The 15,449-nt window shown below is 44.9% G+C and overlaps 1 protein-coding gene across 1 annotated transcript; it reads right to left on the bottom strand.

Annotated features, from left to right (window-relative positions):
• Positions 1-11,494: 11,494 nt before the first annotated feature.
• On the bottom strand, positions 11,495-14,886 carry AMIGO2 (adhesion molecule with Ig like domain 2). The gene is made up of 2 exons (XM_046673514.1): positions 14,493-14,886; positions 11,495-14,123 (listed from the first exon to the last, which is right to left on the bottom strand). The coding sequence occupies exon 2, from the start codon at positions 14,058-14,060 to the stop codon at positions 12,495-12,497; it is 1,566 nt and encodes a 521-aa protein (XP_046529470.1). The 5' UTR covers positions 14,061-14,123; positions 14,493-14,886; the 3' UTR covers positions 11,495-12,494.
• Positions 14,887-15,449: the final 563 nt, after the last annotated feature.

Raw genomic sequence — 15,449 nt, 5'->3', positions numbered from 1 at the left:
TATCTTCATTCTTAAAGGGTCTTCCTAGTGGCCATTATCTTTTCTGGGGAAGGCTGACCGGGACCAGACAACCAGTCTCCTGCCTGCAGTAGACTGATTCAGACAAGCTCAGGTAGGAATTTGGTCCTTGAGCTCATGACCAAAAGTTCCCCAACGCAACGACAAGGCCTTCTTAAGTCTTCTGTTACAAAGGAAAAGAATGGTGAGGCCAAGTTGTCTAGGCACCCAGCAGCACACAGCCTCTGCACTGACCACTGGTAGAGACAGGACTGGAGGCCAAGCACCGGCTTTGGAGTCGAAGGCCATGGGTTGACATCCCATCTCAGCTACCTACTAGCCAGGCTATGTAACCTCAGGCGATTTTCTCCATTGGAAAATGAGTCTATTGATGCTAGCTCACGGGGATGGCATACCTCTCTGTAACTATGTGAACCAGGGCCTGGCGCTGTGCCAAGCACAATGACCACAGTCTCCAGTGCCTACAGCTGTCATTCTTTGCAACTCTAATGTGCTGTTGCTCAGATTTTAATGATTGGCGCTTTTTTTTTATTGAAGCTAAAAATTATAGGATCTTTACCTAACTCCTAGTGATATCAGGATGCCTGCTTCCAGCAAAAGTTGCGGTAATCCCAAATTTAGGTTGTTAATAATGAATCAAAGAGTGGCCTTTACCCAAGAAGCCAATTAAAGCACAGCCAAGTGCTTTGAATCCAGACAAACCTGGGTTCTGATCTTAACTTCCTACTTGATAGCTACATGGCCTTGGGTGAGGAATTAATTTCTTTCCATTTTCTCCCATGTAAAATGGAGCACCAGGACTTGCTTCAGTGTGTTGTTGTCTAGATTAAATGAAACAGCGGGTAGGAATCCTGGCTCTGCCACTGACAAGCTGGGAGACCTTGTGCAAGTTTCTAAATCTCTCTGTGCTTCAGTTTGCCTGTAGGTCAGGTGGCTTTTTACAGAAATCCCTAACTCAGAGGTTGTTATGAGGTTACACGAGTTAGTTCATGGAAAGCACTTAAAAGAGTGGCTGGCACATGGCAAGTGCTCCACTTTTCTCATTTTATCAATTAGCTATCATTTTTCATTGTCACTTCTTATTCATCGATGTTATTGTTAATAGGCAGAGACTAGGTTGATGAGACGACAGTGGTACAGACCTGAAAAAAACGCTTTAAGGATATACAGCATAAAATGGCAAGAGGAATAACCTACTGAAAGCAGTGAGTTGGCTGCTGTTCTCTTGGGTTGAGTAATATATGGACTCTCAGTGGAACGGAAGGATGGGTCCAGGCAGAGGAAGGAGCAGGAGCTGTTCTGGAAGACATAGATGGAGGTGAGAGGGCCACTCAGCATGTGTGACCTATCAGTGAGCCACTGAAACTGGCCCAGCTGCCATCTTTAATACCCACTATCAGCCTGCAGTCCACAGTTCACCAAGCACTGCACATCCACTGCCACATACCTGACCCCCACTTAGAGTAGGTCGACACTCTGAGTGGCCGACCCTTATGTGATGCACCCCATCCCCTTCAGGTTTCTTCTCTTGCCTGGTTTTCTCTGTGGTAGTGTAACTTTCTCCTCATACCAGGGACTACCTCAGAAAATACGTTGCCATGGAAGTTGCTGGAAGTTTCCATGTTTTGACAAGGAGAGCAGTTAATTGGCCTGTCAGACCACACGACCTCCACAGAGGTCATCTTTGGCTGCACTCAGATGTCACTGAGTAAACACAGCATGTCTGCTGTTTATCCACTAAAGCAGTCAGAATTCCTCTTGACAGAACTGGATTCACAAAAACCTGCTCCAAAGGTAGGAGACAGCTTATTAAATTTGTGTCAGGTCTACTGCCTGATACCTTTTAAGCCCAGTCTGATTCCTCTCAGGCCCTCGACACATGCTAATTGGCGTTACTCTGTCAGCAGGTGCTGAAAGGAAGCAGACATCCGCCTCCTGCTTCTCCTGCACTCAGCATGACATCTTTTCACAAATACCAAACAGGATGCCTTAAACAAGTGGGAAATAGATGCGAAATGGGCACTTAGATGTATTTAGACAGTTTATTCATCACTGAATAAGGCCAAATCCTTCTTGCACTCTTTTGGGAGGTGAAAGAAAAGTGTCAAAAACTGTGGGTTAGGGGCTGGCCCCGTGGCCAAGCAGTTAAGTTCGCGCACTCAGCTGCGGGCGGCCCAGTGTTTCGTTGGTTCGAATCCTGGGCACGGACATGACACTGCTCATCAAACCACGCTGAGGCAGCGTCCCACATGCCACAACTAGAAGGATCCACAACAAAGAATATACAACTATGTACCGGGGGGCTTTGGGGAGAAAAGGGGAAAAAATAAAATCTTTAAAAAAAAAAAAAACAAAACAAAAAAAAACAAAAAAAACTGTGGGTTAAAGTAGAAAACCTGCCACATGGAAATCCATCATATTGTCAACAGTATGCGCCAGTTGTGGCCTTTCCTCATCCCAGAATTTATTACAGTAGGCAGGCTTACAGCTCCTTCCTAAGCAATTTCATTCATTGGATAAATATTTATTTGCTGGGCCAGGTTCTGTTCTGGGCACTGGGAACACGACAGCAAAGAAAACTGATAAAAATTCCTGCCCTCATGGAACTTGCATAGTAACGAAAATATATAGGATGCCAGATGGTGATGAACAATATGGAGAAAAATCAAACGGGAAAAGGGGAGAGGGAGGGTGGGCCTGAGGTGGAGGAGGAGCATTTAACTTTAAATAACCTGGTCAGAGGCCTCACTAAGAGGACAGTGAGCAAAGGCCTGATGGAGGCAAAGCCAGTCAGGCAGGAATCAGGGAGAAGAGGCAGGAGCACAGAGTGGGAGCATGCGTGTTGAACCCAGAGGTCAGCCATGCGCAAGAGCAGTGGGACAGAGCAGTGGGAAATGAGCCTGGAGAACTGGAAGGGGGTGAGAAAGGGCTTGCAGACCATTGCGAAGACTCATCCATGGCTACAATCTACGGTCACCTGTGGAACTTTTAAAACCAAGCAAATCAAAATCTCCGAGGATGGAGCCCAGGCCTGGGAACGCTTCTGAAGTTTCACATGAGCCTCCAGGGAGTAGTCAGGGGTGGAGAGACACTGAGTCCTAAGGTCTGAGCAGAGGAAGGACACGGGCTGGCTTATGCTTCGGAAGGGTCCCGGTGGCTGCAGTTTTAAGAGCAGATGGTATGAAGGCCAAGGGGGATGCAAGGGAGACAAGCGAAGTGACTGCAGTAACCCAGGGAGGGAGGCTGGTGGCTTGGATGGGGATGGGGTGGAGGCGGTGAGCAGAGGTCAGACTCCTGATGTATGCTGAAGGTAGAGCTACGAGAACTTTCCCACAGATCAGACACAGCGTGAGAGCAAAAGAGGAGTAAAGATGACTCCAAGTTTGGGGCCTGAGCATTTGGATGGAGTTACCATTTGACAGAGATGAGAAAAACCACGTTTATGCAAGAACCCAGCAGGCATTTCTAGATCCAATATAAACACGTTGCATGGACATGCCCATAGATAGTAAAGTGCTCAGCGCCTGGCACTTACCAGGGGTCAATAATGCCTTTAAGAGAGAGAGTGTGGGGTGGGGCTGGAGGGCGAGTTTCTATAGCTGCGTATCTAAGGTGGCTTGCTAGCAAATAATAAACACATGTTCCAAGCATTTTCCAGAAATAAATAGAGGAGATGAAGATGTAGCCAAGAAAAACTTCATATAAATGCCTCTGCCTCCATCTCTTCTAAATCTTTAGACCCTGTGGGAAGAGGCTTCAGTGCCTGGCAGGAATCCTGGCAACCGCCCCTAAATTCAAGAGATGTATGGGATGCTTGACACCGTTAGATGATTCGCCCATCTCCCCGAGTGTGTGACACTTAAAACCGAAACACAGTCAGAGAACGCGCTGAGTGACAAACAGCAGGGGCGTTAATCAGCCACCCCATCGTTATGAGTAGAAAAATCCCAAAGAGCAATGCCTGAGTCCAGTTCTTTCAGAAAATCTCAGACCCTGTCTGGGCCTGCATATAATTTCATTTTCAAAACACTGCCAAATTAAACAAGAAAAAAAAAAGGTAACAACTCTTTTCTCATTCAAATAACTACATCCTATATAGCTAATTAAGATCCTTTTAAGGTCCTTATCACAAATTATATATAATAATTAATGATATGATTTTTCAATTGAATCCTTACATGAATAAGATTTACTAACACAAATAGCTCCTGACAAACTTGGCCCAGGATCGAGAAATACATTTCCTCCAGGTTTTAGGAAAAAGTCAAAGTTATTATAAATGGTTGCTCGGGGGGGATCTGTTATGTTCTCTACCGATTGGAAGTAGGTCAGCTGGAGAGCTGAAGGCTCCCCTAAGGTTGTAATTAAGGATGAATATTAAGAAACGGAGAACAAATCAAAACATAAACAACTTCTTTTAGGCTTTCACATCACAGGTCTTTCATTATGTTTCCATTTCAGGCAAGATGCTTTTGTTTGGAAAAAGGAATACAGTTGAAAAAATAGAATTTTTTAAAAAAAAGCTATGCAACAGCTCTCTAAGTCTAGACTTCGAGAGAGATTTGTTCAATCATGAATACTTTGGAGAAGTACCTAATCAGGCAGAGCTGAGGCAAAAATGCACACAAATGCTCAATAAGCAGCCTGAATGGTTGTAATTTAATAATTCTCCAGATCAGTCTGATGTTTGCTGTTTTTTTCCCCTTGAAAATCACCTATTTCTGTCTCTTCCCACCCCAATCACTCACTCTTATAAAACCAGCTTAGTCAAATCAATATCTAGGCTAGCAATGTAAATTTAATTACAGTGAGCTTTGGATAAACATTAGCTCTAAGACATTTCTTGGGCTGTAGAGTGATAACTGAATTAAGTAGGATTATTTCATCATTACTGTATAAGCCCACATTGTTACACAAGAGAAGCTAATATTTCTAACTCTTTTTAGCCTAGCAAAATATGCTGTAAGCATTTACATGAGCCAATTTAGTATGTTTCCTCCTTGAAGGGCTATGAAATAGGACTACACTGCAGCTCAGTGCAGAGGGGAATGCGAAATGAGGAAGGTTCACACAGGACCCCATCCAAAGGGTCTAGCGATCAAGCTACCCCGAAGGGTCCCATTATAAGTAGGTTCCTCCGGCACAGGTGCCCTTGTTCCCAACAACCACTTTAGCTGAATCTCCACAGACCCAGGTAGTCATGGTCTTACCTTCCATCATGTCTGCATGTCCAGCTGTGGAAACCAAACTAGACCTCTAAAATACCACCCTCCTTGAAGCCTCTGCTCAGGCATTATTTCTCCCATTATCTTTCCCTGACCTCCCCGTCTTCAGGCATTTCTACACCAGTGCACTTGCCTTGTGATCAAACTATATTTCTGCCTCCCTTCAAAACCTCAGAGCAGCTTGATCGTCATTGATCTCCTGGTCAAGCTGCAGCGACTGGTGCATATTAGGGCTTCCATACTGTGTGCTAAACAAATGAATGAATATAACTGAAAAGCTGAGACATGCCAACATCTACTATGTGCTGAGTGCTGGATAAAGAGACAGAGGACATATCCTCTAGTAGCTGATGACCTGGTCAGTAATATGGGCAATGTAAAGAGAGACAGAACGATGAAAGCCAGCATTGATTTACGGTCAAACCAGTGAGCTGCCAGGGTTAGCAGGAATTGGCCCAGCACAAGGGGACAGAGCAGAATCTTGACAGCAGAGCCAGACTATGGAAAGAAAGGTCGCCAGAGAAAGGGGGCAGGAGGGCAAAGGGGGCATGAGGAGCAAAGCCCTCTTACGGAGCTGACAGTATTACGGTTTAGTATATTACAGTATAGACTTGAAGAGACTGGCTTCTGGATGGATCCAGACAAAACTAGATTCAAATCCTGACTCTTTCTATATGTCCTTTAGGCAAATCACTTCACATTCCTAAGCCTCAGTTCTCCCATCTGTAAAATGGATGTTAAAAATAATAACTTCCTCATAGGAATGAGAAAAAATATGTAAAGCCCTGAGCATAGAGCTTACATATAAAAATGTTATTGTTATTATCATTATTCTGTATTGTTAGTATTCTCCTTCCTCATGACTCAGCCAAGACACATTCTGAAGCCTTCATCCTAACTGTGATGGAGGTGAGGTTTGGGGCTGTGAGTGTAGATTGAGGGCCAGTGCGAAATTTTTAGGTCTGTTTCTCCTCCGGATTTGATCAAAACTGATAATAGATTGGCAGCGGAATTTTAAATAGAATCCCTGACATTCATTTCAGAGCACTATTAACCAACTTGCCAATCTCCTTATGACACTGGCTTTCTGGAGGTAAGGACGCCTGTAACATAAGAGTCAGGGCACCTGTGGGATGCGACCTAGTGTTCAAGCCTGTGCCTCACGAGCCCTGGTGGTGAAAGTGAGGTCTCTGTCAATGATCTTCCTTTCCTCATCTCCTACTTGCCAGGATAGTCACTAGTAGACAAATCAACTGTCACTCCTGAATTATTTCACGTTTATTTGTTTCTCTTCTCAGTTGTACTGTCATCTCCTTATGGAGAGAAAGTAGTTACTAGGCATCAGTTATGGCCTCCACAGTACCTAGCAATGCTCAGTCATGTTCTCTTGGTTACTTCTGGCCATTCATCACCAAGAATTTGCCTCTTGATCCTACGATATTCGACTCTATGACACTAAGATCCTATAGACACTATAAAATTCTCTGAGAATGTGATATTTGACACTCTGCTGACATATTACCTAATAGAGAAGTTTAATCAGATAAGCTAGTGAGGCTACCTTGTGAAATACTTTTAAAATTATTTTGAGAAATCAAATTTTAAAATTAGCTGGAAAAATCCCCCCTGGGGTCTGAATTATCCCTACTACTCTTTTAGAAATTTAAAACAAATTCTCAATACCCCCTTCAATAGAACTATTTACCCTGTAAATTTGGGTCATTTTTAATTAAAAAATGTTGAATTTAATTACGTGTTCATTTAAATATCTTGAATATGTCATTTATAATGATAAAGCAAATATTCGTTTTGCATATTAAGCAATTTCTTGCGCGAAAAGCAACCACACGGAGAAGAGCCAGCAGACTGGAGGAGCCTCATCTATTAAACCTCCAACTTCTTAGGTAGATTTCTAATTTTGCTACTTGTGACACATTGAATTTTACAGGGAAAAAATAATAAATAAATAAATACATAAAATAATAATCATTTCCACATATATTGTGTTTGGTCCCCTGACCTCCATTCCTCTTCTCCCAGATTTGTGAGCACTAACTCATTCACACTTTCGCATTTATGGAAAGTTTACTTGACGGCCCACGCCTTACAAAGCGATTCTATTGGTAGAGCATCTTTAGGAGTTCTGTGCAGAGATATTTTTTAAATGATTCTCATGATAAAAACGGCTTATTAGCTGAGTCACCTGGGAAAATTATTTATCCCTTTTGAGCATCCTTCTCCTATCTGAACTGGGGGTAATATTTTCCATCCTTCAGAGCTGTTCCGATGAGATAATAGTAAACACCACCTCTCACAGAGTGCCTGGCACTTCGTAGGTAATTAATAAATTAAAGCGAGTTTAAACACCATATCGATGACATTTTATAATTTAGAAAGGGTCTGTTTTTCACTCTTGTCTACTCCGGTCCTTACTGTAAGGACTCCGCTCCCCGGAATCCATCCACATCAGCAGAGGTCCTGCAGGCAGTCCTCTAAATTAGTCAAGAGGTTCTTATGAGAGTTTTTTCGTTGTTTTTCTTTTTTTTGAGGAAGATTAGCCCTGAGCTAACTGCTGCCAATCCTCCTCTTTTTGCTGAGGAAGACTGGCCCTGAGCTAAGATCCGTGCCCATCTTCCTCTACTTTATATGTGGGACACCTACCACAGCATGGCGTGCCAAGCGGTGCCATGTCTGCACCCGGGATCCGAACCGGCAAACCCCGGGACGCCAAAGCAGAATGCGCAAACTTAACTGCTGCGCCACCGGGCCAGCCCTGTTGATTATGAGTTTTTAATTCTACTTTTTACACATTACCATCCAATAACACTTGCAAGGGCAAACTAATCATTATCTTTCAATACTAACTTTCATATCATAAAACAATGAAAAGTTCGGCTTTGGGGGCTGGTTCTTGGGCAAGGAGGGATCAGAGAGCCAGGAAAAGAATCTTAGTGCTCTCTTTAAAAGATATTATTCTAATATATTGAAAAAACACAGGAGTTTGACTCTCTGTAGATGAGATCTTCACTCAACATCCTTGGAACATGCCCTCACTTTACTGCAATCTAAGCAAATTTGAAAGCTCCAAGCTCATTGTTACGAACCAGATCTGTTGTGACTGCTTTCAAACCAAAAATAGTTTAAAGAATGAAAGAATCAGAGATTTAGTCATCTCAAAGTAATTGTTCTATATGTCATAATTTAGAAAAATACAAATCATAACTTATGGCCAACAATTTAGAGTTCATTTAATATCAGAAAATCAAACTTTTGCTTTTCCAACAATTATAATTTTTTTTTTCTGCTTTATTTCCCAAACCCACGCCCCCCCCCCCCGCCGATACATAGTTGTATATCTTAGTTGCAGGTCCTCCTAGTTGTGGGATGTGGGACGCCGCCTCAACGTGGCCTGACGAGCGGTGCCATGTCGGCGCCCAGGATCCGAACCCTGGGCCGCTGCAGCAGAACGCATGAACTTAACCACTTGGCCACGGAGCCGGCCCCCCAACAATTATAATTTTTAAGAGCACTAAAATTCTTATTAATAAATTCGTTAGCAAGTAATAATAATGTATTTTGACATAACCCCAAACACAAAATTTGCTATGGTTCCATTTTTGGATGTGTTTCAACAAAATAGGCAGAATCAGAATTAGTCAGAAATTTTTTTAAACTACGATGGGCAGGCCTTAGCCCAGAGCTCCTGAATCAGAATCTGGGGTTGGGAGGCGGGTGTAGAGGGTAGCTGCCAGAAACCTTTGTTTATTTAACTTTCCCAGGATTCTATTGATAAGCCTGGTTTCAGACCTACTGCTAGGTCACTTGGTTGACCAGATGACACTAAAAGGACAATGATCAAGCAGCAGTTACGGCAAAGGAAAAGCCCCGATGTTGGAGGATGTTTAGGCTGCATCCTGCTCAACAGCGCTCAGCAGGGTGATCCCCATCAGACGTCTTTGTAGAACTTGGACTGACAGAGTATCTTCTTGTCCCTCTTATGTTTTCACCCCTGTAAATTTCACCTACGTCCCTTCTGATCAACATTTTAGAAAAATGTTTATTTAGAAAAATTAAAAAATCATTTTTTCTGGGCAAATAATTCAAGCAATTAAAGCTAAAGATAAATATATTTAAATCTGTCCAGGCCGAACAGTGAGGATTAATGAAGAAGTTGACTACAAATAAGAAAATGTTTTAGGCCCTTCTTTCAGATTATAAGTCTTAAAAGTGTGTTTAAGAAATTTAACTCCTGATTAATTCTAGAGCATATTATCATAAACTAGTATCCTCTAATTATAGTGAAAAAATACTCTAAGCCCAGGAAAATGTCATGTCTATGATCTTTTCTTGGTTCCTCCAATGAGTGGCTACCTCTCTCACAACTGTGTAATAAAAAATACTTAGTTTAAAAGAATAACCCAGTTACGTAAGTCCAGAGTATTACTTGGAAGGAAAATTATATAAAAGTTTTCAGTGACAAATTTATAAAGGACAAATTAGTTCTGTTCCTATATTTAAAATACATGTGCTCAGGCTCCTACTAAAAAAAAAAGATACACCTAAGAATTTAAAATTCCACATCATAATATTCAGTTCATGCTTTCTCATCCACATGCTTTCCTACTTTTGTTTAAAATGCAGCTTTGCTTTTCAGTATTCAGGATTTTTCTGTTTCCGTGTGTTTGGGTTATGTTAGTTCTGATGTCAGCTCAGCCTGTCCTTTACCCAAGGCGTATCAGAACCAGCCAAGACCAGGCTCTAGAAACTCCCCACTCATAGGACTGTTGGTGCTCCCCTGACAAACGCAACTCAGCTTTCCCGTGATCAAGGGGTTGGGGCTGATCCTGTCCAGAAACGTGCAATTCAGAGATCCTGTCTGCAACTTCCCTGCTCTTTCGCACTCCTAAGGTCAGGGGAAGAAGGCCCCTGGAGGCAGCCCTTCCCATCACAGGAGAGCGTCAGTGGTTCAGGAGTTTTTCCTTGTGTCCAGACTAGCTGTGTGAGGCTGAACAGATCACAGCATCTCTGAGTCCGAGTTTCACCAAATATGAAGAAGGAGGGATGATTTCACAGGTCATACAAATCACAGAATTCTCCAGAATTACTTAAATGGCAGTCACTGGAATAAAATGTTTGCCTGAACCCTCTTGGGGTCTGAAGGATCTTATCTAACCAGTGAAGTCTATGTTTACAAGGCAGAAGCAAGAATTTTTTAACACTGTGCAATAAGGAATTTTCAAAGCTACTGAGCACTGGCTCTGCACCCTATTCCCTAAGGCACAATCCTGGCCACTCACTCACTCCTTAACCCCCTGCTGACCAGTGTCTGCCACTGGGAGCCTGGCTTGGCACTTATCCATTTGTCACCAAGTGTCCACCATTCCCCCCAAAACAACACTGCCAAAGGCAGCCTTCCCTTCTCATCTATTTCTCTGGAGTATTTGTGAGTGTTGCCCACCTCCATTTTTTAAAAATTCTCATCTCTCTTTGCGCCAGTGACAAGACATCCCTGATGCTCCTTTGCCATTTTCTGACCAATCTTTCTTCTCATTCTTTGGCTGCTCCTCCACACCCACTGTTAAAAAACAACCATTCTTTGACTCTCTTCTCTTTGCCAGGAAGAATCTAGAACCCGAGCTCTCCTATCCGTGTCACTGATTCACTGTGTGGCCTTAGACAACCCACAACCCTCTCTGGTCTTCCTTTGTCCCTGAGAAAGGGCAGGACCTGGATTTGATGATCCAAAACATCCCTTTGAGCTATGCAGGGATAGCTGGTCCAGCCTACTCTCAGTCCTGTATTCCATCAGCATGTGGTACAGTTTCAGAAGCCAGCGCAAGTCTGTGATGGAGCTGAGACTCTGGGAAATCATCCCTTCCAGTGTGGGAAGGAAGTTGAACACCACCTCGTCTGACACTCTCACTTTATAGCTGAGGAAATCTAGGTCCAGCGTGGGCACTCAACTACCTCGTAGCAGCCATGGGACTAAGAAAGAGGTCTCCTGGGCTCTCAAGTGTTGCCAAATCGGAGCTTATGTGTCTTCCGAGCCTGGCTGAAGTGCGTCATGGTATCAGAGTAAAACGTGTAAAACACTTTAAAGCCTTTTCTCCCCTTAAAAAATAATAAATTCTGACTGTAACTCAAAGAACTCTGGAGACAGATTTGCTATAGAGGGTACTTTACACAAAGGAGAACAATCTAATCACACAAAACATCTCAGATTTATGTTTTTAAACAGTCAAAACAGAACATCAAGTCACAGAATACATATATTTACATTAATTCAAATGTCTAAAGCACAATACAGTGAGATCTGCTTAATAGTTCATATAAGATTTACATACACACAAGCATATAAACAAAGATTAGTCTGCTAGGACAAAGGTTTAAGAAGTTACTCAGACATTTTGGTCTTGACACCTACATATTTATGGCAAATAATGATGACTTGGGACTTTTCAGCAAGAGCTTTTGTACAAGGATAGAAAATGCGCAGAATGGAAAGAAGACAGTCACAAATGTACCTTTATTGCACTATTTCTCTTACACCAGATGGGACACGGCATTACCCAGTAAATTTTATCAGCGTAGTCTGTTTACTCTGGTCTAAAATGATGAAATTAGCTGAATTATTCCCAAATCTAACTTTATTTGGTGCTTTACAAATAACTGCTGCTTGGTTCTTCCTTGTACATCTTTTAAAAGTAAAATAGGACACGAACGCTTTTCTTTAAAATAACTCAACTTTGGTCCTAATAAGTTAGTAAAGTCTCTTTTTAAAGAACACTAATACATGAAATTTATTTTTCCAGAATCCTGAATTTTTAAAGAACACTAATAATACATGAAATTTACTTTTTCTTTCAAGAATCCTGAATGAAAGGACACTGTAAGTCATATCAATCATCTCCGGGGCCGGCTTTGAAATTGCCAGTGGTGCTAAAGACTAAGATAGTGTCATCTAGACCTTAAACTTGAGAAAACAACCTCATCTTTCTCTGGCATCCTGAGGAACCCAAGTGTTTTATCACACTTCCCATGAACCATTTAAAGAGACTCTTTGGTTGTCTTTTTTTTTTCCCTGCAATTTCTCCCCAAATCCCCCAAGTACATAGTTGTCTATTTTAGTATATTTGGTTGTCTTTTAAAAAACAAAACACCATTTCTGTCCTGCTGTTTATTTTGCAGACCACACACAAAGTTAAATATGGAGAGACTGAATTACTACACCGTACAAATACAGGCACAAAATTAAGCGGACGCCACAAAGGGTGTGTCTGAAAACACGGAGTTGACGGAATCTGAGTCGGATTTCACCCTTGCGGACTTTAAGATGCCCTCAGCTAGAACCGTTTCACTGGCAGAAAGCCTGACTTTCCCATTCTGTCCCGCCGCGGTGTCCTTCAGCGGTTCCAAAAACACCACTCTTTTACCAGCACCTGCCTTCCGTTCATCAGCCGGGGCATCGCCAGCCGGGCCGGGATTGAGAATAGATGAGTGGGCATTGCTTTGGTTTAGCACATTTTTTTGTCTCTTGGGTCTACACTTGCAGGGACAGGGCGTCAGATACAGGTACAAAAGTACCAAAACGATACTGGCCACACAGGCTGCAAGCGTGGTGAAAGCTGTGTTGAATGCCTCATGAGCATGGGACCTGTTCACGGTGAAATTGCTCACGTTAATTGTGACATCCACAGTTTCATTCAACAGGCGTTGCCTATTCATGGCAATACAGGAATACACGCCAGCGTCCTCAAAACGAGGACTTTCTATAACCAGAGTTCCGTTGGGAAAGACGTGAAAGTTTTCCATCTCTTTATCTGGCTCCAGCAGTCTGTTATCTGGACCCACCCACATGAAGTCCGTATTGGCACTACCGGTCTTGCTGTCACAGTGGACAACCAGCCTTTCCCCGACTTGAGCCTCATGAATAAGGCCAAGTGCACGGAAGGAACCATTGATGATGCTGTCAGAGCAATTCAAAAAGCTATCCTGGAGCAGAAGCACTTGCTGGGAGTGCCTAGAGTCAGACCACAGGCGACAGGTATAATCATTCTTAAAATCCATCACTGAGCTAAAGTGCCGTCTATACCAAAAGATGAGCAACGAGTAAAGGGAACAGTCACAGACAAAGGGGTTTCCATGAAGGTAGATGCCTCTCAGCTGTTTGCCTGACACTAAATTGATGTGATGCATTGGCAGGGATGGAATCCGGTTATAGGAAACATCTAGAAACATCAGTTCTGCCAGCTTGAACCTTCCAACATACAAATCCATGGGAAACTGCATGAGAAAGTTTCCACTTAAGTAGAGTTTTTGCAATTGGGAGAGCCCTCCAAACGCAGAAGGATCGAGATAGGAAATGTGATTGTTGAAAAGCAGAAGCACTTCCAGAACCTTCAACTCTTGGAACACTGCGCTTTTCACGGTCTTCAGCTTATTGGATGATAAGTCAAGACACTTCAAATTTGGAGTTGTGGAAAAACTGCCCGTGGAAATGCTCGTGATGTTGTTATGACGAATAATCAGGGTGTTCAGCTTTACGAACGATACCGGAATCCACTCGGCATCCAGAAGGCCGATTCTGTTATAACTCAGATCCAGTCTCTTAATCAGTCGGAAGAGGTTCCCAGGCACCTTGGACAGATTTCTGTTGGTGCAGCTCACAATGTCAGTGGCACAGATGCAAGCGGTGGGGCACACCCCGGAGGCGCCACGGCTCACAGTCACCGTGATCACCAGCCAACACAGCAGCTCCCTGCAGCCCGGTCTGACAACGCCAGGCAGAGTGGGCAGTGTGTGTAAACGTAAAGACATTATGGTCGCCTCTAAGTCTCTTCCAGGCGCCTTTTCCACCAGCTCAGCCTCCCACCAGTGAACCTGGTAAACAATCAATATTTAAAGAGGAGTGAAAAAGCAAAGTTAACTACCACCAGTTAACCCTTTTAAGTCATACCTTGCTTTCTTTCCAATAACTTTTGAAATGAAGGTTTTATTTCACCCTGGGGAGCCTATGTTGTCTTTTTACTGTTAAACGCAATTCCTCCTGAGTTCCTCCTGCGTACAGACATTTACAGTCACCTTCTATCAATAAAACCGTCTCAACAGCAGAAACTCTATATTTTTGTAACGTGCATCCTGCGTCGTTTTTTTTAAACTCCCTCCAACAGACACAAAAATACACAAACGCATCCTATAAACAATCAAACGGAAATACTTCGCAAGCCACTCGTCCAGAGAGCAACTCACCGAGCCGGGAAGCCTGAAGGGCTCCGGGAAGAGGCCGCCGACGGTGGTGTCTTCTGAAGGTCTGTGCGTCTGTCTGTCTCCGCCTGTCACTCTCGCATCTTCCGAGTTCCTTTCCCTCCGGCTCCCGGCGGGCGGCAGCCTCTCGCTGCCTCTCAACTTTGGGGAGTTTCAAGAAGCGGCGGCGAGAGCAGCAGCCCCGGGCGCAGGAAATGTCTCCGCCGGCTCCAGCCGCCGCTCCCGGGATCTCTTCATCGCCGGCTGCAGGGCCCGGCTCGGCGCTCTGGCCGGCGTGTGCCCGCGCACGGGGCGCCCTGCTCCCGTGCCGGCTCCGAGGGGCGGGGGCAGGCAGCCGGTCGCCCCGGCCCCGCCTCTCTGCGCTCCGGAGGCCACAGGACCCGGGGTTCCCGCGCCGCCAGCCGGGTTTTATCCCCGCGCGCCCGGGGTCGGCAGCGGGGCGGGGAGGCCGGTCCCGCCCCTGCGCGTCCTCCGTCCTGCGGGAACCCGCTCCCAGGCTGCGGGCGGGAGCGGGCCGGGCGCGTGGCGAGGGGCGCGCGGCGCGGCGAGGGGGCGGCCGCGCAGCCAATGGGAGCGGCGGCCGGCGCCCCCCTCATTCCCACCCCCACTCCGCCGCCGCCGCGCGCCTTCCTCCTCCAGCTCTTCCCCGGACCCGGCTGATGGGCCGCGCAGGCTGGGCGGGGGTCCACCCCGACCCCCAGGCTGGCGGGCCCGGGGTGAGGACGCTCTCAGAACAGGGTCGTGGAGGGGTGGGGGGAGTTTAAAGGGGACACCCCCAGCCCCGGAGGGAGAAAGCGCACCCTTAAAGACCGGCTTCGGAGCGGCCACGCGGGTCGGGTCTCTCTCCCACCCAGGCCCCTGAGCTCCCCTACCTCTTACGGCTTTGTTTGGGTGGGAGCCAAGGGTGCTTCCACGGCGCCAAGCGCACGTGGCTTTAAAGGT

Source organism: Equus quagga, chromosome 1, assembly GCF_021613505.1.
Source record: "Equus quagga isolate Etosha38 chromosome 1, UCLA_HA_Equagga_1.0, whole genome shotgun sequence".
NCBI lineage: Eukaryota > Metazoa > Chordata > Mammalia > Perissodactyla > Equidae > Equus > Equus quagga.
Note: the sequence above shows the minus strand (reverse complement) of the source record. Positions and strands in the feature narration are given on the sequence as shown.